This window comes from Rosa rugosa, chromosome 1 (genome assembly GCF_958449725.1).
Source record: "Rosa rugosa chromosome 1, drRosRugo1.1, whole genome shotgun sequence".
NCBI classification, from domain to species: Eukaryota; Viridiplantae; Streptophyta; class Magnoliopsida; order Rosales; family Rosaceae; genus Rosa; species Rosa rugosa.
Window position 1 is genome coordinate 3127181 of NC_084820.1, and position 23972 is coordinate 3151152.

A 23972-nucleotide genomic window follows, 5' to 3' on the forward strand; every position below is an offset into this window, starting at 1 on the left:
AACCAACTTTTTCGGTAATTTTCGATTTCGGTTTTATCGGTCTCGGTTACCAAAAAGTCGGTTTACCAAACCTAAAGTATCGGTTGGTATTCAGTCGGTTTGGTAATTACCAAACCAAGTGGCAGCCCTACTTACGACTGATCAATCTCCTAACAAGGTTGAAGAACATCTCCGCAATTGCAGCCGAACCAATCTCCCCAAAATCCACCACGGCATCCTTCATGAGTGTCACCGACTCCAACAGCTGGTCCCGCCATTTCCTAAGCCATCAGAGAGCTTTGAAGTTGCTAGAAAACTATTTGTTAAGTTGTTATTAAAGAGATTCAAAAAATGAGATAAAAGATGCTGATGAAGTGAAAAATTGACCAAGTAGTATATGAGTGAGTTTAATTTTGTGCACATTTGACACATATTTCATGAAGCAAATAGTGTTGCTTATCATTTAGTACACTTTGCTGGCTCGTCTTATTTTAATGATGTTTGGATTGAAGAGATTCCCTCTATTATAATAGAGGACGTTCTCTTTAAAGATATTTGTGAGTTTACTTGATATTTAGGCATCACGTCGCTGTCGTTGTACTTTAATTCCAATAATCATAACATCTGATGGGGCTCCTACCCCCTTTTCTTCAAAAAAAAAAAAAAAAAAAGGCAGCACCATGGACCCGACTACATGATATATCTACTACGTTGCCCTAAAACCCCAAAACCCTCTCCTCTCTCTCGTTTTCGTGTCTGGTCTTTCAGAGCATTGACCACTCTCACCACACTACTCAACTACATATGGGGAGCTGCGCAAACGGCGTCGTTTCAGACCAAAGCGGCGCCACCAGCAATGGCCGCGCGTCGGTGGACAAAGGCGTCGACTTTGCCAATTACTTCTGCACCTACGCCTTCCTCTACCACCAGAAGGAGATGCTCTCCGATCGTGTTCGCATGGACGCTTACTACAACGCCGTCTTCCAGAACAAGCACCACTTCAATGGCAAGGTACACCTCTAAGAACCCTTAAAGTTTCAAACTTTACTGCATAAAGCTTCAACCTTTTTACTTAGCTTTGCTATATAGTAAGCACCGACTTCTCAGTACCTTGTTAATTTGGTTGAAAGCATCAAATTTGGGGTTAGTGATGTGTTAAGAAGTTTAAAGGAATGAACTTTAATGAAAAAGTTAAAGTTTTTTACTTGGGTATGGTCTGTAGTGGACATGTGGTTGTTTTGAAGGGTGATAGTTTTGTTGGAAGTATTGAATTTTGGGGTTAATGTGGTTAAACTGTGGTGAAGGTTGTGTTGGATGTGGGAACTGGGAGTGGCATTCTCGCAATTTGGTCTGCGCAAGCTGGTGCTAGGAAGGTGTATGCTGTGGAAGCCACTAACATGGCGGAACATGCGCGCGAGCTTGTGAAAGCGAATAATGTGCAAGACGTGGTTGAGGTGATTCAGGGCTCTATGGAGGATGTTCAGCTTCCAGAGAAAGGTTTGGCGTATATGGGATTTTCTGTGAGTTAAGTTTTGGAGTTTATGTTTGTATCGGTGTCATGTTTACGTGATTATGTACTGTCGTGCAGTTGATGTGATAATTTCAGAGTGGATGGGGTATTTCCTACTGCGTGAGTCGATGTTTGACTCTGTGATATGTGCCCGTGACCGATGGTTGAAGCCAACTGGAGTCATGTAAGTGTTCCTTTGCATTTTTGTGTTGAAAATTTTGGCTGGTCAAGTCAAATGCCAACTTCCCTCGGGTTTTTCAGATTGAAACTTCGATTATATGAATATACGGTTTATGGTAGGTTCTTTTGCTGATTAATTTCCCTATGTACTCAAGCCTAGTTCTTTTGTAACGGAGTATATTTTATCTACTATGTTAGAAACCCCGCATTTGTCACATTGTCAAAATGTAGGAACTCTGGAAAAGCACCCATAGTTCTCTCTTTGTGCTCTGAATGTGAAGCATGTGTTCACTCAGAAACCTCTTGACTATGAGAAACATGAAACTCATGTCTATAAAGAAAGCAGGGGAGTGGTGAAATTGGCACCCCCTGTTTTGCAAACCACATCCCCCTTCTTCCTATTCTCATGCACATGTGCATTGAAAACACATGAAAAAAAGGAGGAGGAGGGTTGGGGGTGTGGGCAGGGGCAATTTCACTCCCCAAGCAAAATAGTGTTTTAAAAGAACACTTCTGTAGTTGTTTCCTTGGGTTTAGGTCATCTGTGGTATTGCCAAGGCTTCTGTTTGTCTGGAATTACACACTTAAATATTTTAAAAAAAACGGATCACTCGCATCTGTTGTAGCAGCCATTAACTGCAGCCAATAAGCCACACAAGAGGTCATATGAAATCATTTGCAGTAAAGCTCGCATCATTTGCTTGTCCTTTTAAACACTAGGCTTTCCTGTTTTGACCAAATCCCACATCTCTGTTTTTACCTGTCTTTAAATTTGATTCTTGAAGTGGAATTGTACTATGATGGGAATTTTATCTCGAGCCTGTTCACTCTGATTTTGTAAGTTGATTAAGCAATCTTTGTGCACTTTTCTGTTGATTCTACAATCTAATTTGGAATAAAATTTTTGGTTCTACAGGTATCCTAGTCATGCTCGTATGTGGGTGGCACCTATTAGGTCTGGGTTAGGAGATCAAAAACAAAATGATTATGAATCATCGATGGAAGACTGGTATCGTTTCACAGATGAAACACAATCTTATTATGGTGTTGATATGGGTGCTCTAACAAAACCTTTCGCTGAAGAGCAGAAGAAATACTATCTTCAGGTGATTGAGTGTTGATAAGATTGTGGATGAAATTTTATCTTATGATGTGCACTATTGTCCATTGTGCAACGTTAAATTATCAATTTTGTTATTTAAGTTTTACTAGAGGAAAAAAACTTGTTGCAAAACTTCATAGTTGCTTCCCTTTGAACTTCCCACCCCTGGCCCCTTGAAATGTTTAAATTCAAAGATGCACTTAGGACTTTAACTTCTCTTTTGTTTCATTCTGAATTGTCACTGATTTTTGGGATTTTCAAACCTACAAGTTTATCTTTTTTAAAGGAAAAAAAATAAAAATTCAGTCATGATTATTCTGCCACATTACTTATTTATTATATAAAGCAAGGGGAAAACAATTAATGATCTTCACTTCCCTTTACCTTACCTATGAATTTAAAGCATGCTCCTTCATGGTGTTAACATCTTAAATTGATGATGTTGAATTTTTGTAGACATCATTGTGGAACAACCTTCATCCCAACCAAGTTATAGGGACAGCTGCTATACTAAGAGAGATTGATTGTTTAACTGCCTCTGTCAGTGACATCCTTGAAGTGAGATCAAACTTTTTATCTACAGTAACTCTTCCGAACACAAGGCTCTGTGGGTTCGCAGGATGGTTTGATGTTCATTTCCGAGTAAGCTAATCTTCACTACACCTTTATCTTTTGGAATACCAGGATTCCTGAACATTTGTATGCTTACTATAACATGTAACTTAATATGTTCTGGTGTACCAGGGACGCAAGGAGGTTCCAGCCCAGAATGAAATTGAGTTGACCACTGCTCCCAGTGTAGATAATGGCACACACTGGGGCCAACAGGTTTGTTATTCCTGAATCCTTTGTCCTATGTTTTTATTTATCGTCAAGAAATCAATTTGCAGATGGAAAATATTTTGTGCAAAATTCAAAAGAAATCTCAACATTATCGTAAACTCTGTATCACTGCAGTCAAATGCTTATATTAGGGACTGAAATTTGCAAATTGATAGGCCAATGGACAAAAAATAAATACTCCACACCTGATAACTTGTTCATATAAGTGCAATGTTGTGTGTGATGATATCTGTTCCCTTCATTTTATACATAGCAGACTTTATTTCTTTCTTTTTTTGGGTCAAATATAGCACAGTTTCAGCAACCAAATGTTGAGCAAAGGCATGACAGAAGCATGTTTCTGTTATACATTTTTTTACTTCTGTGCTTATCCCTTGTTTGTTGAACAGGTTTTCCTCTTGAACCCTCCAATCCGTGTCACTGAAGGGGATAATCTGAATGGTTCTTTCTCAATGAAGCGCAACAAGGAAAATCATCGTTTGATGGAGGTTGAGTTTAACAGCGAGGTCAAACAGTATTCAGGACAGCTACTCCCACCTTTCAGAAATAGATATTTCATAGAGTGACTGGAGGCAAGGTTCATCCCCACCAGCATATTTCTGGAAGTCTGGATTGTCCGAAGGAATCAGACTTACAAGCCATCTGTAAAAGTTTTGTGGGAGTTTTCCAGGCTTTGCCGCCATTCTGCTGAACTTGGATCTTTGTGTGTTTTTAATTTTGTTATTTTTTATTTAACTTGTGTCAACTTCCTAAGAATTGTCTTTACAGTGACCCTCTTCCCCCTTACTGTAGCTTTGCGATGCCATATTAGTGTTTTAAACTTTCAATATATTTTTGTCTTTTGTTTTCTTAGCAAATGTTTGTATAATGGAAAATGTATCTGTACACATTGGCGGCGTCAGTTAACTATTGGTCACAATATACAACTGCTGATCAAGATCTTTTATTTCATGGTGTTCAAGATCTAACTTATTGGTGTTCAAATAAAATCTACTTCTGGCTTCTTATGAGGAATGGTATCTAGTACATGAGACCTAGTAGCGATTGGCGGCTATGGTCATTGTTCAATATCAACGTTAGATTTGATATGACTTTTGACTCAAATATTGGCAGATAAGCATATTATGGCATGTGAATTCCATTGGAATAGTTGATTGAGCTTTTTCTATAATGGCATTGAATAGTTTCAACTTGGCCACCATGTTGAAACTATATCCTGCTTTAGTTTTTCCTTCAGTTTGTTACATATGACAGCCTAGAAGAATACTGTTCTTAAACCTTTTGTCAGTTTATAATACTTATTCTTGTACTAAAATAACGCTCTGCCTTGTAATCTTGTATGTATTTGACTCCTTGGCATCACATGCACATGGTGATGGAAACGTGCAGACCTTTAATTACCCTGGAAGCTGCTTATAAACTAAGTTGACATCCTTGTAAGACCATTCGGAACCTTAGAATTTGGTATTTAATTGTCAACCATTTGCCAAATTCAAGGCACTCAAATGCATTTTGGCTCTGCAAGCAAAGCTGTTATCCTTGATTTTCAGGGTTTCTAACAATGTTGGCAAAGCTCCATTATATATAGTATTGTTTACCTCTTTCCCTACTATAAGATCTGATAGAGCACAGCCTATTGCCTTTAGTTTTCCCCAGCATATAGCATACCTCTCTGTACCCTATAAACCCAAGAATGCATCGATCATCGAGCACTATGCGAGCCTCCGAGGAGTTCTTGGTGAACTTTTCGCCTGCGTCCTTGTCTCTAAGCTCTCCGCTTCTGAATACTACAGCAGTCGCTTCCCTGGATGACTTGCCTCTGTATGATACAAATTGTGATCACGTTACCAAAAAAGAAATTGGTATGCATCATCACAATCCTTCAGGAGAGAATGTCATTCACCTAATTCCCCTTGTTATATTTCTCTGTGGTTTTACACTTTGGATTTTCTCTCGTCCGGCTAAATTGTAAGCATAAATTTTTCCTTTCGTTTTCTATGTAAATCTTAGACATGAAGTAATCTGATGACAAATTGAGACATATATTATCAAGTTTATATATCTGCTTAGTTGCTATGTTTTTCGGTGTTTGTTTTGACATACAAATTTCACATGCTTTAGTAGAAACTCGTCGATCCAAAAGTCGAAAACAGGTTGTTATGTAAACCTCATTGATTGAACTTCGCTTTCCTGAAATTTTGTGGGGCTTGCATCAAATTTCCTGCCATTGGTGACCAAAACCGCAGGCAACCTTAATGTTGTTACTCTCCCAGATTTCACAGACTCATCATTACCCGGCCAGATTGTATTGTTGATAGACAGAGATATATCAATGATGGTAATTAATGACCTGCTTAAGCCAAGATCAATGCTAGTTATAATTAATTGGCCTTTGTCCCCCAATGCAATTAACCACTAACAAAAGCAACATATAGCCATTGTTAACCAATGTTAGTGAATAGTGATAAACAATAACAGAACCTGTCATTTTCGATTTTTGTCCTGCATTCTGAAGATTCACTGGGAATAAAATTTTGTCCAGGCTAGGTTTCGCATAGAGAGTAGACCTCTCGTTTCTCGAACACAGCTGTAGTACAGGTACATCTATAGAATACACAATTCCGGGCACCAAAATATATTAAATCGATTTGAGAACCTGCCTTCATATCTTCTGTAAAGTGGCCAAGCCACTTAATGTGGGAACAATCGAGTTACTGCTTCACTTAGCTACGAACTAGAGGCATTTTTAAGCAATATTTGCATGTTTCCAAAAGCATGGTGAATAATTTCTCGTGTGGTGGTTTCTCTTGATTCCTCGGACGAATTGGAATTTGAATCACGCACTTCCTCAGTAGCATTAGCTGCATCCACAGCCTCGAACCTCTTTGTCGCACCACCCTTCTCCACATCATTGACATCAATGCCATGCTTTTTACCACTCAACCTTGGAGCTTGAAAACCCACACCCTCCTCTCCATTCACAACACCATCCACATATTTGGTTTTCTTCACTTTTTTCACTTTTGATCTTGCTATATATCTGAGCGCCGCACCTTCTTCCTCACTCCCGTTGATCACAGTATTCCTATCCGGCATGGGATCGGATATTGTAGGAACTGACCACCACGGAAGCATAACTTGTAATGCGTCCCCATAAAATTCTTTGTTTATCATGGACCGTTCCCCTGTGTGAAGGTTGTACTTGTGAAGGCCTTCTAGTTCCTCGTGATGATATACAAGTACATAACATATATCCAAATCATTTTGGTCGAAACCTATACAAGACACCCCAGTCGCTAAACCAAGAAATTCTTTGTCCAGTATATTATAAGTCCTCCGACGACAGAGTTCTCCACCCCTTTCTTGATCCAACTCCCAAATGAATAGCCTAGCGCCCATGTCGGGGAATCCATTCGCCACTGTACGCACCAACAGCAGACGTCCCTGCTGCCCGCCAAGGTGATAAGGCGAAAATGGCTGATGAGGATAAGGAACATCATCTTCCTGAACATATTTAATAACATGAAATTGATAGCCAGATTCATCATTGGCAGTAGTAGAAGTACTCTTGTTGTTGATCAACGGTTCCAGCACGAGCAGATCACCATAGTAAGCATTATTCCAATATAGCATGCCATTGGTAGCACAGACAGATACATCCCCGAGTTGGTTATAAATAAAGCCTTGTGGACATGCCACTAGTGATTCTCTCCATTCACCAGTCTCACTAGAGAAGACCTGAATCTTGAATTCGAAACAAGGTTTTCTTATCTCATTAGGAGGAAGAATTCTGACAACCTTACACTTGTACTCGGCATTAATTTTAATTACCTTCCTTGTTGTTGATCACTGTGGACGACGGCCCTGTCTTCCTTATTGTAGGGCTCACAGATGAATCCCACAGGCTGAGAGTCTAATATATCAGGGTAACCAGGGTATTGAGCGATGCGAGGAAGATGAACCAGTTGCATGGTCCGTGGATTGCAGACGTAGTAATAGCAATAGCCTCCGCTGACTGTGCAGCAGAGAACCAAGTCATTCCATGTAGCTAGCACTGGTAATTTCTTCTTCTTGAGTGTGAAGAAACTCCTTAATCTTGCCAACACGCCGTTTGTGGTAAGTTCTTCGGCCTTATAGCTTATAATAGTGCCAGGTATTAGGGTTTGGTTCTTTCTCTGGAGCCACAAAAAGCGGCCAACAAAATAAGGATCTGACGTGAGAGTCCACCAACTCTTTGAAACATACTTACATAGACAGACAGATTTTGCGCAAGGCAGTCGAGAAAGGATTTCAACTAATAATTCCTTCGGGATATCATATATGTTGGTTGACGATTGTCTTTTTGATACTAATCGTTTCGATCTTCTTAAGCCATCAGAGGAATCAGTTGATACTGGATTTCTATCACCCTTCATGGCGGCCAGCAGATAGATAATATATTGAACTTTTGAAAACTCGAAAATTAGTCAGTAGTTTTTCTTGTCAATGGATAACCAGCCAGTATGGTTAACTCTCAATTGATTAACACAGTACCTGTTAGTGGACACCATTGATTAGTGGGTATGACCGTATGACCGATAGCAACAGCTTGGACACCAAAATTGATGTTGGTCTGTATTGCTGGCGTGACAAAGACCCAACAAAATAGTGAAGTAAGATTGTGGATCCCAGATTGGTGACTCCATATAATTAAATTAAAAAAAAAAAAAAAAATCTTTTTGAGCATCTATCCTAGTAGTCACACTAACGGTTACAGCTAGTGAATCAAAACTCAAACACAATCCATGACTTCCATTAAACACAAAAAAAAAAAAAAAATGTTCATGATCTCTCAATTTAGGATAGATCCTGACTACAACAAAAAACCTACTTAAGCAATTGTTCACTGACCACTGCTAATTATGAATCTAAATATACAATCTTCCTTTAATCCATTAGGATTGTGAAACATTGCATTTCCTCACCAGGATTCTGCCAAACTTGCAACACTTTTGGTATGATCTGATAAGAGAATAGATAAGAGTCATCAAAATGAATTGGTACCCAATTTTTCTTTTTGAACAGAAAAGGAAAGGATAAATATATTAGTATCAGACTATCAGCACCATATCTCACAATCAGAGGGATTTGATTCATAAGCCAAAAACACTAAGGCTCCGTTTGGGACAGCTTTGCTTTTAAAAAAATCAGCTTTTATCTAAACTTTCGGATTTTATTGTGTTTGGTAAATTAAAAAAAAACAGTTTTTTTTTTTTAAATTACGGGTCACTTACAGCAGATTTTAGAAGTAGCTGAAATGTTGCTTTTAGAAGCTGCTTTCACTCAAAACACATCTTCATTTTATAAAATTCCAGTAACACCCTTATCTATTATAGAAAATATCAGTCATGATAATTATCATGTATTCAGATCCGTTCTTATCGTGAAGAACACTACGCGCCAAGAACATATGAAACCGCGCCAAGAACAGAGACCTGCTACTCTAGGTTCCTCCATTGGCGGGAAGAAGAGAGCCGAGAGACGACTACTTATCAGCTCTAATCATATATATATATATATATATATATATATATATATATATATATATATATATATATATATATATATATATATATATATACATATGTTCTCATCAAAAAAGAACACTGGGCGCCAAGAACAGATGCCTGCCACTCTGAGTGGGAAGAATAGAGTCAAGAGACGGGTATCATCGATCGTTTTTCTTTGGCTATTTCTTCCTATTTGATTCTCATCTTTTTCGTTTTCTTCTATTGCTTCCCTTGATCTGTGTATATACTCATGGCATCAATCTTGTGAAAATACATACAGGATATAGATTTTGATTTTTTTTTTTTTTTCCTTCTATTGTTTCCTCTGTTCATATACTCATGGCATCGATCTTGTGAATATGAAGATCACGGGGATAATTGATTAATTTTGATTCTGACTTTTATGTTTATATTTGTTGTAATATATGCCCTTTCTGCAGTCCATTTTTAAGATTTCATTCCATTACTTCTGCTGGGTTCGCTCATCTATCCTTCATAGTTGTCTTTAACTCTGAAAGAATAGAGTAGTGAGTGTGGGTTTTGATCGTTTCGCGCACCTGGAGTTGCTTTGATTTAAGCTATTCCCCCCCTTTTTTTTTTTTGGCAGTAAGGTCAAGCACAAGTTCGTGTTTTGCTGTTCCTGCTGTGGTTCTCTACTTTCTCAGGTAATGTGATTTTCCTGAAATTCTGTAAACTAGAGTTTCTTTTTGTTTGTCTACAATTTCAGTTTTGAAGTCTTATGGAGTTATTGTGGAGAAAGTGTAAATTTGGTCTAAGCTGCTTGGTATACATTATCTTTACGAAGAATCCTCAGATTAAGCTCTAGAGTGTGTCTGTCATATTTGAAATTGTTTGTTATTATTAGTGTAGCTTACAGTTTGTTTATAGAGAATTCCCTGATTAAGCTCTTGGTATAAGCTCTTGGTATGAGTTATTTTGGTCAGTAGAGTAGCCAGAATACAAAACAGAAAGTAATCTTTTAGTAGGACAAAAACATGATTGTTAGTTTTCTGTGTTTATTGCCGAATCTGTTGTGTGGAATCTGTTTTCAACTCATCAAAATAGAAAATTTCATATGCATATTTTTTTCTAATTTGTCTCTACATTAATTGTCTATGTGTTGATGCTTGGATCCGTGGGGATCTAATTAACGATAAGTAAAGAGAGAGAGAGAGAGAGAGCGACACAAGATGTATAGTGGTTCACCTCTCGCCTTAGCGGGAGACTACGTCCACTTGAATGTGTACTAGTGTGTCGAGCCTTGCGGCCCAACAAGATTACAAGAGGTGTAATCGAATGAATGGTGTTTAAGTGGGAGGAGAGTTCCTTTTATAAGTCAAGGAAGCCATCTCCTTTACTTGTTCTTCGATGTGGGACAAGCAACCATACAATTCTAGCTAGTTCAAGAAGCATGTAGAAAGCCATGTTGTGGAGGCATCTTGGCAAGGGCGGGAATGTGGCTTCCCGGCGGCGGATTTGCTACTTCCGGATACCGCCGCGTAGCCTGAACATAGGGCTACACGATGCATGTCTCGGTTGGGCCTTGCCATGTCTTGTGGATGTCCCAAAGTGGGTGTTACTTATGCTTGGTGATGTAGAGAACTAGCCTTGCTAGTGGAGGTATCTACACTATGTAATACCTGATGTACCAGTAGTTAAATTTTAGACTCTGAAGAATACCAAAATTCTTGGCATGCTTTGTACAGAACTTTTGTTAGGATGCAATGTCATTGACTGTCATCAATTGATATGCACTTGGTCTTTTTTTTTTTGGGTATTTCTATTTCACTTTTCACAAAATAAAGATAGAGATAGAAACTTAAACCAAATTTTACATTGAAAACAGAGATGGGAAGGAAGAATACTAATGAAATTGGGGGAAGTGGATCACAAGTTAAAGCTGTATGGAATGATTATAATGTATCCAAATTTTGTGATCTGTGCATCAAGTTGGTGGATGCTGGACGTCGTCCTAATACTCATTTTGACAGAGAAGGATGGGAGAGTTTAGTAGTAAACTTCAGTAAAGAGACCGACAATAACTATGATAAAACTCAATTGAAGAATAAGTGGGATTCACTTAAAATTGAATGGAAGTTGTGGAAAGAACTAGTTGGCAAGGAAACTGGTTTAGGATGGAATCCAAGCAAGGGTACTGTTGATGCACCTGCCAAATGGTGGCATAGTAAGATTCAGGTGTGTAACTTCATCAGTAGATTACATTGTCAATTGAACTATAGTATCCTTATTTCATTTGATAACATTTCTCTCCAAAATTAGGTCAATCCTGAATATGCAAAACTGCGTAAAAAAGGTCTTAATCCTGAATTGGAGGAGAAGCTAGATAGAATGTTTTCAAACATTACAGCCACTGGTGAACATGCTTGGGCACCTTCTTGTGGAAACCTTCCATCTCCGAATTCAGACATATGCAAGGATGATGTGATTCCACTTGAAGGCAGTGATGATTCGGTGGATTTTACTCCAATAGAAATAAGTGGGGGTAAGGAAGGTGTTTCAAGGAGAGGGAAAAAAAGATTGACTGATGAAGCTGATTAGCACAAGAACGATTTCAACACTCTGGTGAGACTGTGAGTAGATATTTCACTTATGTTTTGGATATGGTGTGTAACTTGGCTATAGAAGTCATACAGCCAGAGGATCGTGAGTTCAAGAACACTGCACCACAGATATTGAGGGATTCTAGATATATGCCTCATTTTAAGGTAATTACTTGAATTGTCTATATGTTATTAGTGAATTAAGTTGTCAATATTGAAAGTTTTGTTTTGTTGTGTTTCAAGGATTGCATCAGTGCCATAGACGGTGTACATGTTCGTGCTTCAATTCGTCCTGCAGATCAAATACCCTATATTGGAAGAAAAGGGATGCCGACCCAAAACATAATGGCTGCATGTAACTTTGATATGCAATTCATATTTGCATGTGCAGGTTGGGAAGGCACTGCACATGATACAAGGATTTTCTTATCAGCCATACGGAATCCTAAGTGGAATTTTCCCAACCCTCCTAGTGGTAATAATTTTGTTTTTAATACTTTTTTACTATTTGTTCACATTCAAGTTCTATTTCAATATCGCATCCTAATATGTTAAATACTTTTCATATTTTACAGGAAAATATTATTTAGTTGATGCAGGATACCCCCAAATGAAAGGGTACTTGGGACCATATAAAAATAACACATATCATCTTCCAGATTTTCGTAGATGTGGTGGCCCGACAGGCCCTAAGGAGGTATTCAACTACGTGCACTCTTCTCTCAGAAGCGTCATTGAACGCACTTTTGGAGTCTGGAAGAAAAAGTGGAAGATTTTAAGGGATATGCCTAACTATCCATTTGACAAGCAGGTGAAGATAATCATTGCAACCATGGCACTTCATAACTACATAAGGAGACATGCTGAAAGTGATAAACATTTTGATAAACATGGAAATGAGAATAGCACTATGGCTAATGAGACCACCGATATATATAGAGGAGGATACACAAGGAGTTCATCGTAGTCGTCATGATGCCGGTGCACAAGAAATGGAAGTATTAAGAAATAATATAGCCACAAGTTTAATGAATGCAATATAGACATTGGGCTCTATCTGTTCGGTTTTTAATTTATTTTTGTTTTATTTTTTCTAGTTCAGATAGATATTAATTTGATTCTAAAGGTTGGTGATACTCAGATATTTTTTTTTTATGATCTGCTATATATTATTATTGTAGTGTTTTATTTGTTAAAATAATTATTTACAATTTGTTGAAATGGACATGATCGATTTGTTAAAGAGTGAAAGAAAAAAAAAAATTAAATCATGTCCTTTATGGTCAATAAACATATCTACAACACTTTTACTTAGAATTTACCAAACGCTTTGAAGTTGTTTTATGTACTGACAGCACTTTTAAAAGTATTGTTTACCAAACACGAAACTGTTTTAATTCACAGCTGATTATTTTCACAGTACAGCAACAGCAGTTTTTTTTTAAAGTCACAGCAATCCCAAACTAGCGCTAAGAAAATCTGTGAGAATAATTGCCCAAAACACCACCAACACTAGTCTAACTCAAGCAATGAAGACCATCCCAAAACTAGTAGTATTGACACCCAAATATAGTAGTAGTATGAAGTATGAGTAAAAGATGTACCCAAATTAAGTTCATATGAACTAATCAAATTACAAAATCTTCTTTACCAATATGAAACTTTCATTCAGGATAAAAAAATAAACTCAAAATTCAGATCTGCATCAAGAGAGATGCATGCAATAGCCTAAAACCAAAATCAAAACCAAAGAACCAACCAAACATCTGTAATTACTTGCCCGAAGCCCATATTTGTTGTAGTTGGTCTAATTCCAAGTGAATGCTTCAGAGCTAGTGTTAATTACTTGCTAGTCTCTTTATCTTTCCTGATGGAATCAGATGATGAGCCATTACTACAGTTTTGGCTACATATTCTTCCGTAGAACCACATTTCCTCCAATTGGTCGTTGGCAAAGGGTTCTTAGTACAACAACTTTACCTTACAGAAAAATGTTATCTTCAATAATACTAATCTTTTCCTTACAGAATCAATCAAGAGCAGAATCCATCATGAATATAAGCTTTGCTTGAGTGGCTAGGGCTCCGATGAAGCTTTTCGGTTATCCGATGAAGATTTCCGGTCCCGATCACAACCTGGCTCTTGATACCATGAAATATTTATATAAAAAACAGAGGAATAGAGATGAAGCTGGAAAACGAAATGGAATCCAAGGCTTCAATTGTATTGATAGATTTTCAAGTACAGGTATTTATATTACAGCAAAAAAATATCTAACTGAGTTGGAAAGTAACGGTTTTAATGAAAGAATCCATGGTTTATTGAAAAGGAAAACCGAAGGAAGAAGAAGGAGAGCGTTTGGAGACGGAAACGAGCACTTGGAGCTCACAATTGCATCTATCGCTCCTCCTTGAGAAGAGTTCATGTTCCTGTCTCTAGCTCCAAGCTTCTAGGCTAGCTTTCACATTTTCGAAGGGGTACTCGCCACTTGGGAGCGTCCTTCTTCACTCTGGAAAAAGTGGTGTGCGTTGTTGTTCTTCATTCCTGATGCAAATTAGCTTTAGCTTTATTGTAGGTTGCTATTTTCTTATGCTATTTTCTTCTACCTGGAATGGCACACTCAAAGCTTGGTTCCTTTTTTTTTTCTTTACAGGTGCCATTGAAGGGGACTTTGCATCTCATCGTGGTCTGGTGTCAAAGTCTCTGACTGGACTCCAATATTGCTTTTGTTCTGGTATTTTTGGTCTGAAAATAAAGACTTCTCCTTTATTTGCAAAGAAACAAAACTAGCTTTTATCAATTTTGCTTCTTTTGTCTTTTCTTCTTTGCGGTGTCGACTTTGCACAAAGGGAAGGCATGACTGATTAATTAAACATTCACACTGGAAGACCACGGACCGAAATCTTTCTTCTTTTGCTTTCTTATGTCGGCACCCTCTTCAAAATTTCTTGCAACAAAATTGGTTCAGAACTTGTTGCATCCTCTTGGAATAAATTTAATTTGGCTTCAATATATGCCTTGGATGATGCTGCACTTCAACACACCCTTTGACAGATGGTGTGTCAAATTTTTTCATGCACTTAATTAAAGTTTCAAGCTGTTTTTGTCATTCCACCGCCAGACTTTCAACTTTTTTTTTTGTTCTGCATCTCATTTGCATCATGACACATTGCACCCAAGAAATTTACTTGTCATTCTTTTAAGACCGTCTCTTTATCTTGGAGTTGGCTGCTACCCAGTTGTATTTAATCTTGACAAACTTGTTTGCTTTGCAGGCTCCAAACAAGGACAGCAGCTACAGTGTCAGAAAATGCCAAAGTTCTGAGTTTTAAATATAGGGTGAGTCCCTTGTTTATTTCTTTTAGTTTCTTTGCACTGGTTGTGCTTTTTTTTTTTTTTTTTTTTTGAATTGGTACTCTGTCAGCTCCCCCGGAAACATTCAATTCACAAAATGCTTTTCATTTTTTTGTGAACGTAACCATACAAATTACAAAGTACCAAAAGCTGGGGCTGACTGAACTCTTTTGTGCAGGTTTAATGCAGAACAGCAGCTAAAGTGTCAAAGCTCCAGAGTTTAAACTCAAGAGTGAGACCTTTTGTTCATCTCTTTTCCTGCTTTGCTGCATTCATAATTCGAGTCATATCAGTATGATCAAAACAATTCCTACTGCAGGCTCTGTTAGCAGAATATCAGAAGAGATCAGAGACTAGAACTTCTCCCTCTTGCCACCTCTCCTGTCTTTCAAGATCAAGTAATATAACTACATTCCTCTGTTTTTCATATATATGTCATTGTTATGGTTAATAATGGAATGTGCAATACCTTATATAAATAATATAAGAAGGTGTAGTGCTTTTTTTTGGATGACTGTATTAATCTTAGTTATATCATGACTGCATGCATTCTATGTTTTTGATCTTCTATATAGTGGTTTCGAAAGATTTAGGGTGGCACCTGAAATTAGGGTAGTGCTTTTTTTAGATGTCTTTGTTCTGTATTGTTTATTATGTCTTTGTCCTGTCTCCATTAGGTGTGCAACAATTAGAGATCGCATGTAAGCAAGCTTACATCTTACTGATCAGTATAACATATGCTTATCTTCTTATAAATTTTCATTATCTGCTATAAGGTTTATTTGCATTTGGAGTCTTAAGTTAGGCAAAAGATAGTGTAATCAGAATACTTTGTGATGGGCATGATCAAACAACAGATATTAGGAGAGAATCACTATAAGCCTGAGTGATGATAACAAATTTAGAAAATAGGAGCAGGGGAGTGGAGGGAGGAAAGAGGGAAAGAATCCAACATTTTCAAATAAGAAGAGTTACTTTAACCATTTTGTGTTGAGGGAAGGTTTCTATTTCACCAAATACTTGATCATTTAGTATTTGATGTCATGGTCTTCTGATTTCATTCCTTGGCCCTTTCAAATTTGTAGGGTTGTATTTCATAAAGATTGAGGCAGGAAAACCACTTTTGATTAAGATAATTGAACTTATTGTATTATATCTGTAAGTATTTCAAAATGATCAGTCTCTGACCATTTGGTCCTTTGGTTAATTGGAAAATTTTGCAGATAGATAGTGCAGATAAGTATGGCAATTTACTAGAGGTGGTTGAAGTTCTGATTTATATGAATCTCATTATAAGAAAGACTTACTCGAATTGTATCTAGGCCACATAATACACTGCTCATTTGACTTCTAACTTAAAATACATTGGTTGAGTGAATATCATGCCATGTTCTGTGTGTTCCCTTACTGTATATTTGCAAGCAATGATTTATCTTCTATAACATCCATGTTTAAGGTCTTTGTTTTTTTTATCTGCTTGATGTTATATTATTGACTTACTCGATGTGTTTTCAGCTCTGCATGTGTGTATTCTGTGCAAAGGAGCAATTTTATGAAAACTTAATTTGTTCTCCGTATTTTAGGCATGGCATAATCCTAATTAGTTTAGCTCTTGCTATGGATTTATTTTGCAAGTTGTTTGATTTGTAATTTGAGGCAGCCTTTCTGTAACTGAAGTGTCCAAAAGTTTTGTGGAGCGTATTTGATTTTCTTCCAACAGTTACTCCTATTTGGATTCAGTTGGCATGCCAAGTTTCCGAAATGGGTGCAATTTCGCAGCTGGAGGGGCTACTACACTTCCAGCAACTGCAACATCTCTCTGCCTCTTTTCATTTGGGATTCAGATCTCTCAGTTTTGCGATTCAAGGCCCAGGCTCTTCAATTGCTAGCTGTTTTAGGTACATATGATCATGAGTTTTTTTGAGTACTAGAGCTTTGTTTCTTGAAAAGAAGAAAACCTCATTTCCTAGCCTGCAAGTTCTTAAGCAACACATGTTGAAATAACTTTCCGTTTTATTCTAGCTAGGTAAGGAACTTGAGAATTATCTACCCTCAGAAGGGGCTTTACGTGTTTGATATAAGCCAAAATGATCTTGCTGGTGCATTATTCTAAAACACTGGATCAGATTCTTGCTTTTATTCCAACAGTTTTGTCACTTTGTCACAGTTTGAATCAGGAATAAACGTTTTAGGAATGACATTGAAGTTTCATTAAACATTAAACATTAAACATTTTGTTTCAGTGTTAATCTCTGAAGTAGGAATGACATTGAAGTTTCATTCTTTGCTTATTTTCTCCAGACATTAGGATCGATCATGGTGCTAGGAACTTTTGGATACATAACACTGGTCCTCTAGGGTGGTTAACTCAGAATGTAGCCACATTTGGAACCAACCCATTATAGCTTGCTGAGCAGGGATGTGTTAGTGTGCACAACCAAGTAGCTAAAACTTCGAACTTGCAGCTTCATGATCTCAGTAAAAAGTTGCAAGTCCGAAAATGTCAGCATCATGGTCATTGCTTACCGAAAATGTAGTTTTGAAGGCGCTGGAAAAAGGAACAAACATAAACCATCAGAAAAGTGAATAGTGGTATAGTTTGTAATATATACTTTCTTACTATGACATTTTTGTTAGAAGATATGCATATGATTTAAGATGGTAACTTTAGAAATTACCTTTTCAAATAGAAAATCATTTTTTGCTGGGGCGCAGCCTGCAAATAAAGCAGTTTTGAATATTTACTATCTTCTAATTCTGAGTTCACTGTTCATCGGCTTATGAACAGTGACGGCTCGAGCCGAGCCATAATATGAAAAAGTCATTTTTGCCCCTGCCTCCTGTCTCTTGCGTCGCCACCTGCCGCACTGCTCGGTGCTATCGTGTCTTGGCCTCTTCGCTCCACAGAGAGGTGGAGAGAGAGATAGGGAGGAAAGTGGTGGTGTTGGTGACGATTTACAAACTCCGATTCCATCTTCCTTGCTGCGACGTTCTTTTTGTCCTCTGATTAGTCGCTGGGTTAGAGTTCCACAGATATTGTTTTACCCGCATCTAAGGATTACCTGTCAATCTGCGAAGCCGTGGTGTTGGTTTGCCACTGCGTGTTTGCCGAAGAGAACGAGTGAGAGAGAGAGAGGTATATTCTGTGCTTGCATGCCGATGGCTTCAGCCCCTATCTCTCTCCCTTTGCCGGGAGAACCGTCGATTACTGGCCTTGCTCAGAAAGCGGAGGATATGACTCCGATGATTCGGTTAAGGACCTGAGTTACAACACTCTTGAAGAAACCCATGCCCTGTCCTTGAAGCTCTCTATCAACAGTAATTCCAAGGCCAGGTGAGTTTTATTGATTTATGACTCTGAGGATAATAATTTATGATTTAAGATTTGAAATTTAAGTGGGTATAGATACGTTTATAGTATTGTGAAGTTATTGATCTTGAAAAAAAAACCTTGATGGGCAGTAGATGATTGTGCCTAAGCTTAATCGGAATGATGTTGAAAGCTATGAACATGTCCAGAAGATGGTTCAAGGTAAACCCTTTTGAGCAATTTCAGAAAGAGAAGACAAAGCTGCCCATTGTGCATATCCTTCATATCCTATTAATAGCAGCAAAATGATAGAAAAAATGGTCATGTTCAATTTTATGGTGTACTCATGAAACTTCTTCATTGTTTGGTGACAGACAAGGAATCTCCGATTACACAACCACTTCCCAAACCAGGTATAATATTGATGCCTTCTGCAATTAGATTGAGCATGAGTTACATAATTATCTGAATACTAAGCAATGAAAATTTGAGTTAATGTTTGCATTCCTCTTTGAAATGCCGTGAGGGCATATTTCTCTGGTGGCATGGTTGGTCCAGATTGAACAAAAAGATTTTAAGGTAAATCGTGCAAGCGGAGGGAGGACAATCAATTGGTAACATTACCGTCTTGCATCTGTGTGGTCTTCTTAGGTTCTTACAGTTCCGTACTCTTACCAATACAGTGTTGACAAATTCGATTGGAACATTTGGGTTTTCTATTTTGATCCATATCACTGTTATGCTACATTTGTTTCTATCTGCATTACATTTTTGCATGTTGAACAGACAGCTATTAATCAATGACTAAATGAATGTTTTCCAAATGAAACACACTTTTACTATTCACTCAAAGCAGATATATTGTGCTTTATGTTTAACCATAGACATCCTATGTTTCTAAGCTTTTCAGTTTCAGTGTTTTCCATACTTTTCAAATCAAATTTTTACAATGATACATAATTTCAAATCAACTAAGATTAAATTTATGTTAATTGTAGTGATTAGCCTTTCATATAATAAAATTGAGAATCGATTGGCGTTTCAAATTGCCTATTGGTATTCACTTTTAAAAAAATGCTTCCTATCTTCATGATCCGATAGTAGTCCGAAATACTTTTAGCTGTTATATATGTCTTCTATATGAACAATGCAGCCATCTTCTCCTTATCGTATATTGTCATCAGTTGTGTACTAATCCTGTTTTTCGAGATCACCAGAAGAAATAGAGATATGAGCAATTACATAAGTTTAGTACAGTGGCATTGGAATAGAGATTTAATTCACCGTGTTCTGTTGTTTTTGCTGCAGTTCAAATTCTGTTGACCGAAATAGTAAGGAGCTTTTATCCCATTCAAGTGATGATTTCAATGATCAGGCAAGTACAGCATTTTTAGCATTTCTTGCTGTGGGAGTGTCATGCTTTGCTTTTTTTTTTTCTTTTTTTTTCCTGTCCTGTTAATTACAGTTTCGCTCTGCTTTGTTTCCTTTCTGTCCTGTTAAATATCTCAGGTAAAAGAACAGCTTGAAAGATCCACACTGAGACTTGAAGAATTGAAAAACGAGGTTTGTCTTCTCTTGAGAACATAGTAAACTGTTTCCACCCCACTGTTGTTTTGTTGTAAACCCTATTTAACCATCCTATCTGCATTCTGAGTCTTAATATTTTTGTGTTTCATTGTATTTCTTCCACAGTTGCACATTGAATTCATAAACGTTCTGCATTTACTTCATCGTTTGAATAATAGAACCAAGCTTTTGATTCCTTTTGATTCCCTCTGTACCATTATACTATCCTAATTAAATGTTTCTTTCAAATTAACCCTTCATTACTTCTTTTTTTGACAGCGCCAACAACTAATGGACTCCATGCTAATACGTGAGCTGCAGTCCTATGCAGATGAGGACTATAAAATCAGAGTTTGTGTCTGCAGATTATGGCAAGGAAAGAGGATAAACCCAGAACGAAATGATGGACTGCATTGCGTATTGGTTGATGAAAGGGTAATTCTTTAATCCCCTTCCGAATTACAATAACATAAAAATTATAACAAAAGGAAAAAATTAATATTTACATACTGCTTTTCATATGAAATTTAGGGCGATGCAATTCATGGCATAACAAGTGAAGCAAATTATTCATCAGTCTCTGGAAAACTGAAACAAGGAGAGATATACCTGATCTCCGATTTCTATGTACAAGATAGTCAAGACAATTATAAAGTTATGGACAACTCAATCCAAGCTCATTTCAATGGGAAAACAAAATTCAAGCTCTTGCACAACAGCTTTCCACAGATTCCACAACATCGATTCTATCTACTAGATTACAATCAGCTGAAAAACCGCATTGACAAAACTAAACTTCTCACAGGTAAGTTTACAAAGTCTTACTAAATGAGAACATTTATTCCTACATTGATAAAACCACATTCATAAAACTAAACTTCTTAACATCTGTTTTTTTTTCGTTTCTGTTTTTTTTTTTTTATCAAAAATAAGATCTCTTTGGCTGTGTGAAATCAATCATGCCAGTTGAAGAAGTTAATACCAGTGATGGAATAGAATCAAAATGTGAAATTACACTCCATAACTTAAGGTACAATCTACTCAATTTTGCACTACAACTGTATAGAAATTTCCAAATTCCTCATACTCAAATATAACATCTTCCTAAGATATCTATCATGTTGGTTTTCCATAACTCAAATGCAGAAGAGAAGAAACCAGAGTGACATTATGGGGAGATAGTGCTAGAAAAGTTGACATAGACACTATTGAAAGTCTACCTCCAAAGGTGTGCTTATGGTCATAACCAGTTTGAAAGTCAAGAAGTACAAAGGTAATACATGCATAAAAATTAATTGCACTGAATTATTCAAATTTAGAAGTAGTAGTTGCATTGTGGTAGTAGAGATTGTGACTACAATCATAGTGAAAAAGGTTACTTAGAAGTAGTAGTTGCATAGTGCTAATCTATGTTGCACAGATATGGATAGGGCTTTAAAATGACTAGACTGTGGAAATCGACTAAAATTAGAGAGATTACAGAATTGAAGGTAATAGGAGCAGAGAATGTCAGAAGTAATGTTGATGCTGGAGGGACAGGAAGCAAAAGAATGATAGTTGTAGTAGCATGACAGCAACAGTAATAGAAAAAGTGGTAAGCCAGTGTAGTGTTGCTAACTGCAGTTGCAAAACAATAAGACTTTCAGAAGGAAAAAAGCCTTCTGTTTAAATTCAGTGCAAGTGTGAAATTCCTGCTTCTACTTTTTTTTTTTAAATTCAGTCATACTTGCATTTCTGTGTTTCGTATGGTTTTTTATGTGGATTCTGTGTGGTTTTGTGGGAGATTTGGCTTTTTTTTATCCCACTTAATCTTATTCTTTAATTCACAGAAATGCCTGCACCATCAAACACCAGTCATACTTGCATTTTCATCAATCCAGAAATCCCACAGGCAGAACCCTACAAAATCGAGTGAGTTCAATATTTAACCTTTTTTCGATCCACCACATCTTCTTCCTCACTGCATGTTTCTTACCAACATTTCTACAAAATTCAAGGTTCTCCAAGGCCACAGATAACATCAAAAAACTGTCCACTCCATCTAAACAATTAACAGCAGCAGAAGCAGAAAAAGAAGATAAAACCACAGTGCATCAATACCTTTACCACTTCTGCACCTTCAGTTTATAGTCTTTTCAATGCACAGATTACATGTCATGTTCGTTGAACCAATGAAAATGCAATTGTATGGTACTGCATTTATGCTGTTTTGTTCTTTTCTTCTTTATGTAAAACGCTGCTTTTGGTAACTGCTTTACGTAGAAGAATTCAATTACAGGACCTGCAATGCATATTATCATATCAATTTGCAGTTTTTGTATTTGGATGAAGTTAAGCTTCCAAAACTTCAATAAGAACATCACTTTGTATGCAGTTTTTGTATTTTGGATTGCATGGTTTGCCATTACTACTGTTCCTCCACTTTCAACTAATAATCATATAAGTGAAGAAACATAGTGACCTGCGAATATGTCTAGACCATACCATATAGTACTATTTTAGCTTTTACACAGTTGATCAATCTGCCTTTACACCACATATTTGATTGCTGACTCAATTATACTCAAAGTTCATGGTTTTGACATTACCAGTGAGTGCATTGTTGCTTTATGGTGCTTATATTTGGTTGTTTCAGAATATTTACGGTTTTGGGGTTATCAGTACATGGTTTTGACATTACCAATGAGTGCATTGCTGCTTTATGGTGCTTAATAGAAAGCAGGGATAGCTATGAAATTTTATGATACAATTGTGTATAATGTAACTTCCAGTTTCAACTACTAATTATACATACTATTACAGTTATAGAATCCATGCCACCATTGAAGATCCAAACAGTGAGGCCACAGTCAAGCTTAGAGGAAAAGCAGCTGAACAATTGTTTGGAATAACTTGCAAAGAACTCATAGACAAGTACCCTTATGCTCCACAGGAAATATTGCAAACACAGGGGCAGATCCACATTTTCCAAATCCAAATCAGTGAGGCAAATGACTTCATAGTGAAAGGTATCTTTCCAAGCACAAAGAACCAACCAAGTGCCAGCACACCAGCCCATCCCCTGTATCAGAAAAAAAGATCCATCAACAAAGGAAGAAGACAACTTTTTCCTACCAATCCAGACAAAAAGCCCCGCAGGTAACAAGTACATGCATATCAATTTCATTTATCTACCTACCACTTCTTTCACTTCTTCTATAATTTCGTACTTTCACAATAACAGGGAAGGAAGCACTGAATCAGCAACATCATCAACAAACACTGTGAACAAGGAAAAAATGGACTGAAATATCATATCACTGTTTCGTGTAAATAGAAATGGAGGCAGAAACTTTTGGACAACCTCCACAAGGAATCATCACTAGGCTAACAACCTCTCAGCAGCTTACATAACTTTTGATATAACCACTAAGTTAGCCTCTAAGTAGATCATTGTATTTTGAACAAGCTGTTTTAACAGCATTTGTATTTAGCTTCTGTTTGAACAATCTATTTTTGAGAAGCTGTAGCTGTTGTATATATATATATATATATATATATATATATGAACTAAAATTCGTATCTTTCAAAACTTCCACAATCCGTTCCAAAACCCGCAGCAACGCGCGGGCGTATATGCTAGTGCATTAATAAATGAGAACCAAATATAAATAGAGACAACCATGCTTCAGTAAATTTGTAATATCAGACGTGCATCAGTGATCAAACCACATAAGTGATTGCTAACAAACAGTTGTCATCCTCCTATGAAGAACATATTGGAGAGCTTGGTATTAAAAAAATAGAAGATAAAAAATAAAATCAAATGAAAAACTGAATATATATGTCTCAGTGTTTATGGGAGTGTTTATTTATTTTAAGAATTAAATATTGTTTAGTCCTTGAATTTTTACCCGAAAAACACTTCAGTCCTTAGCCTTCTAATTTCACACGTTTAGTCCTTGTACTCTCAAATTTTGGACCAATAGATCCTTTCCGTTAGTCTCCGTCCAAAAACTCTATTAACTTACTAATGTGG

At 37.1% G+C, this 23972-nt stretch overlaps 3 protein-coding genes and 2 long non-coding RNA genes across 6 annotated transcripts; all 5 read left to right on the forward strand.

Moving 5' to 3' along the window:
* Window positions 1-690: 690 nt before the first annotated feature.
* On the forward strand, window positions 691-4560 carry LOC133710639 (protein arginine N-methyltransferase PRMT10). The gene is made up of 7 exons (XM_062136780.1): window positions 691-990; window positions 1284-1476; window positions 1568-1673; window positions 2586-2775; window positions 3228-3413; window positions 3516-3599; window positions 4004-4560. Exons 1-7 carry the CDS (start codon window positions 784-786, stop codon window positions 4178-4180), a joined length of 1143 nt encoding a protein of 380 aa, XP_061992764.1. The 5' UTR covers window positions 691-783; the 3' UTR covers window positions 4181-4560.
* Window positions 4561-9215: 4655 nt separating this feature from the next.
* On the forward strand, window positions 9216-11192 carry LOC133725473 (uncharacterized). The gene is made up of 3 exons (XR_009854472.1): window positions 9216-9318; window positions 9771-9828; window positions 11010-11192. It is a non-coding gene; the product is annotated as an uncharacterized LOC133725473 (long non-coding RNA).
* Window positions 11193-11238: 46 nt separating this feature from the next.
* On the forward strand, window positions 11239-12745 carry LOC133744908 (uncharacterized). The gene is made up of 4 exons (XM_062172934.1): window positions 11239-11359; window positions 11444-11889; window positions 11968-12199; window positions 12300-12745. The coding sequence occupies exons 2-4, from the start codon at window positions 11785-11787 to the stop codon at window positions 12689-12691; spliced, it is 729 nt and encodes a 242-aa protein (XP_062028918.1). The 5' UTR covers window positions 11239-11359; window positions 11444-11784; the 3' UTR covers window positions 12692-12745.
* Window positions 12746-14965: 2220 nt separating this feature from the next.
* LOC133710741 (uncharacterized) lies at window positions 14966-16051 on the forward strand. The gene is made up of 3 exons (XR_009846836.1): window positions 14966-15063; window positions 15257-15310; window positions 15398-16051. It is a non-coding gene; the product is annotated as an uncharacterized LOC133710741 (long non-coding RNA).
* A 1802-nt stretch (window positions 16052-17853) lies between these two features.
* LOC133710673 (uncharacterized) lies at window positions 17854-23517 on the forward strand. Of its 2 annotated transcripts, none has more exons than XM_062136811.1 (10): window positions 17854-18412; window positions 18541-18610; window positions 18763-18801; window positions 19697-19763; window positions 19898-19951; window positions 20234-20389; window positions 20486-20759; window positions 21784-21865; window positions 22757-23092; window positions 23178-23517. In XM_062136811.1, the coding sequence occupies exons 6-10, from the start codon at window positions 20246-20248 to the stop codon at window positions 23239-23241; spliced, it is 900 nt and encodes a 299-aa protein (XP_061992795.1). In that variant the 5' UTR covers window positions 17854-18412; window positions 18541-18610; window positions 18763-18801; window positions 19697-19763; window positions 19898-19951; window positions 20234-20245; the 3' UTR covers window positions 23242-23517. The 2 variants fall into 2 exon arrangements, with proteins under 2 accessions (XP_061992795.1, XP_061992802.1); XM_062136818.1 differs by having other exon boundaries at window positions 18544-18610.
* The last annotated feature ends 455 nt before the right edge of the window (window positions 23518-23972 follow it).

Coding starts and splice junctions, on each gene's coding strand:
- LOC133710673 (XM_062136811.1), top strand. CDS start 20,246: ATGGACTCCATGCTAATACGTGAGCTGCAGTCCTATGCAGATGAGGAC. Junction 20,760..21,783: donor CAAAACTAAACTTCTCACAG/GTAAGTTTACAA, acceptor TTTAATTCACAG/AAATGCCTGCACCATCAAAC. Junction 21,866..22,756: donor GCAGAACCCTACAAAATCGA/GTGAGTTCAATA, acceptor ATACTATTACAG/TTATAGAATCCATGCCACCA.
- LOC133744908 (XM_062172934.1), top strand. CDS start 11,785: ATGGTGTGTAACTTGGCTATAGAAGTCATACAGCCAGAGGATCGTGAG. Junction 11,890..11,967: donor GATATATGCCTCATTTTAAG/GTAATTACTTGA, acceptor TTGTGTTTCAAG/GATTGCATCAGTGCCATAGA. Junction 12,200..12,299: donor TTTTCCCAACCCTCCTAGTG/GTAATAATTTTG, acceptor CATATTTTACAG/GAAAATATTATTTAGTTGAT.
- LOC133710639 (XM_062136780.1), top strand. CDS start 784: ATGGGGAGCTGCGCAAACGGCGTCGTTTCAGACCAAAGCGGCGCCACC. Junction 1,477..1,567: donor TGTTCAGCTTCCAGAGAAAG/GTTTGGCGTATA, acceptor ACTGTCGTGCAG/TTGATGTGATAATTTCAGAG. Junction 1,674..2,585: donor TTGAAGCCAACTGGAGTCAT/GTAAGTGTTCCT, acceptor TTGGTTCTACAG/GTATCCTAGTCATGCTCGTA.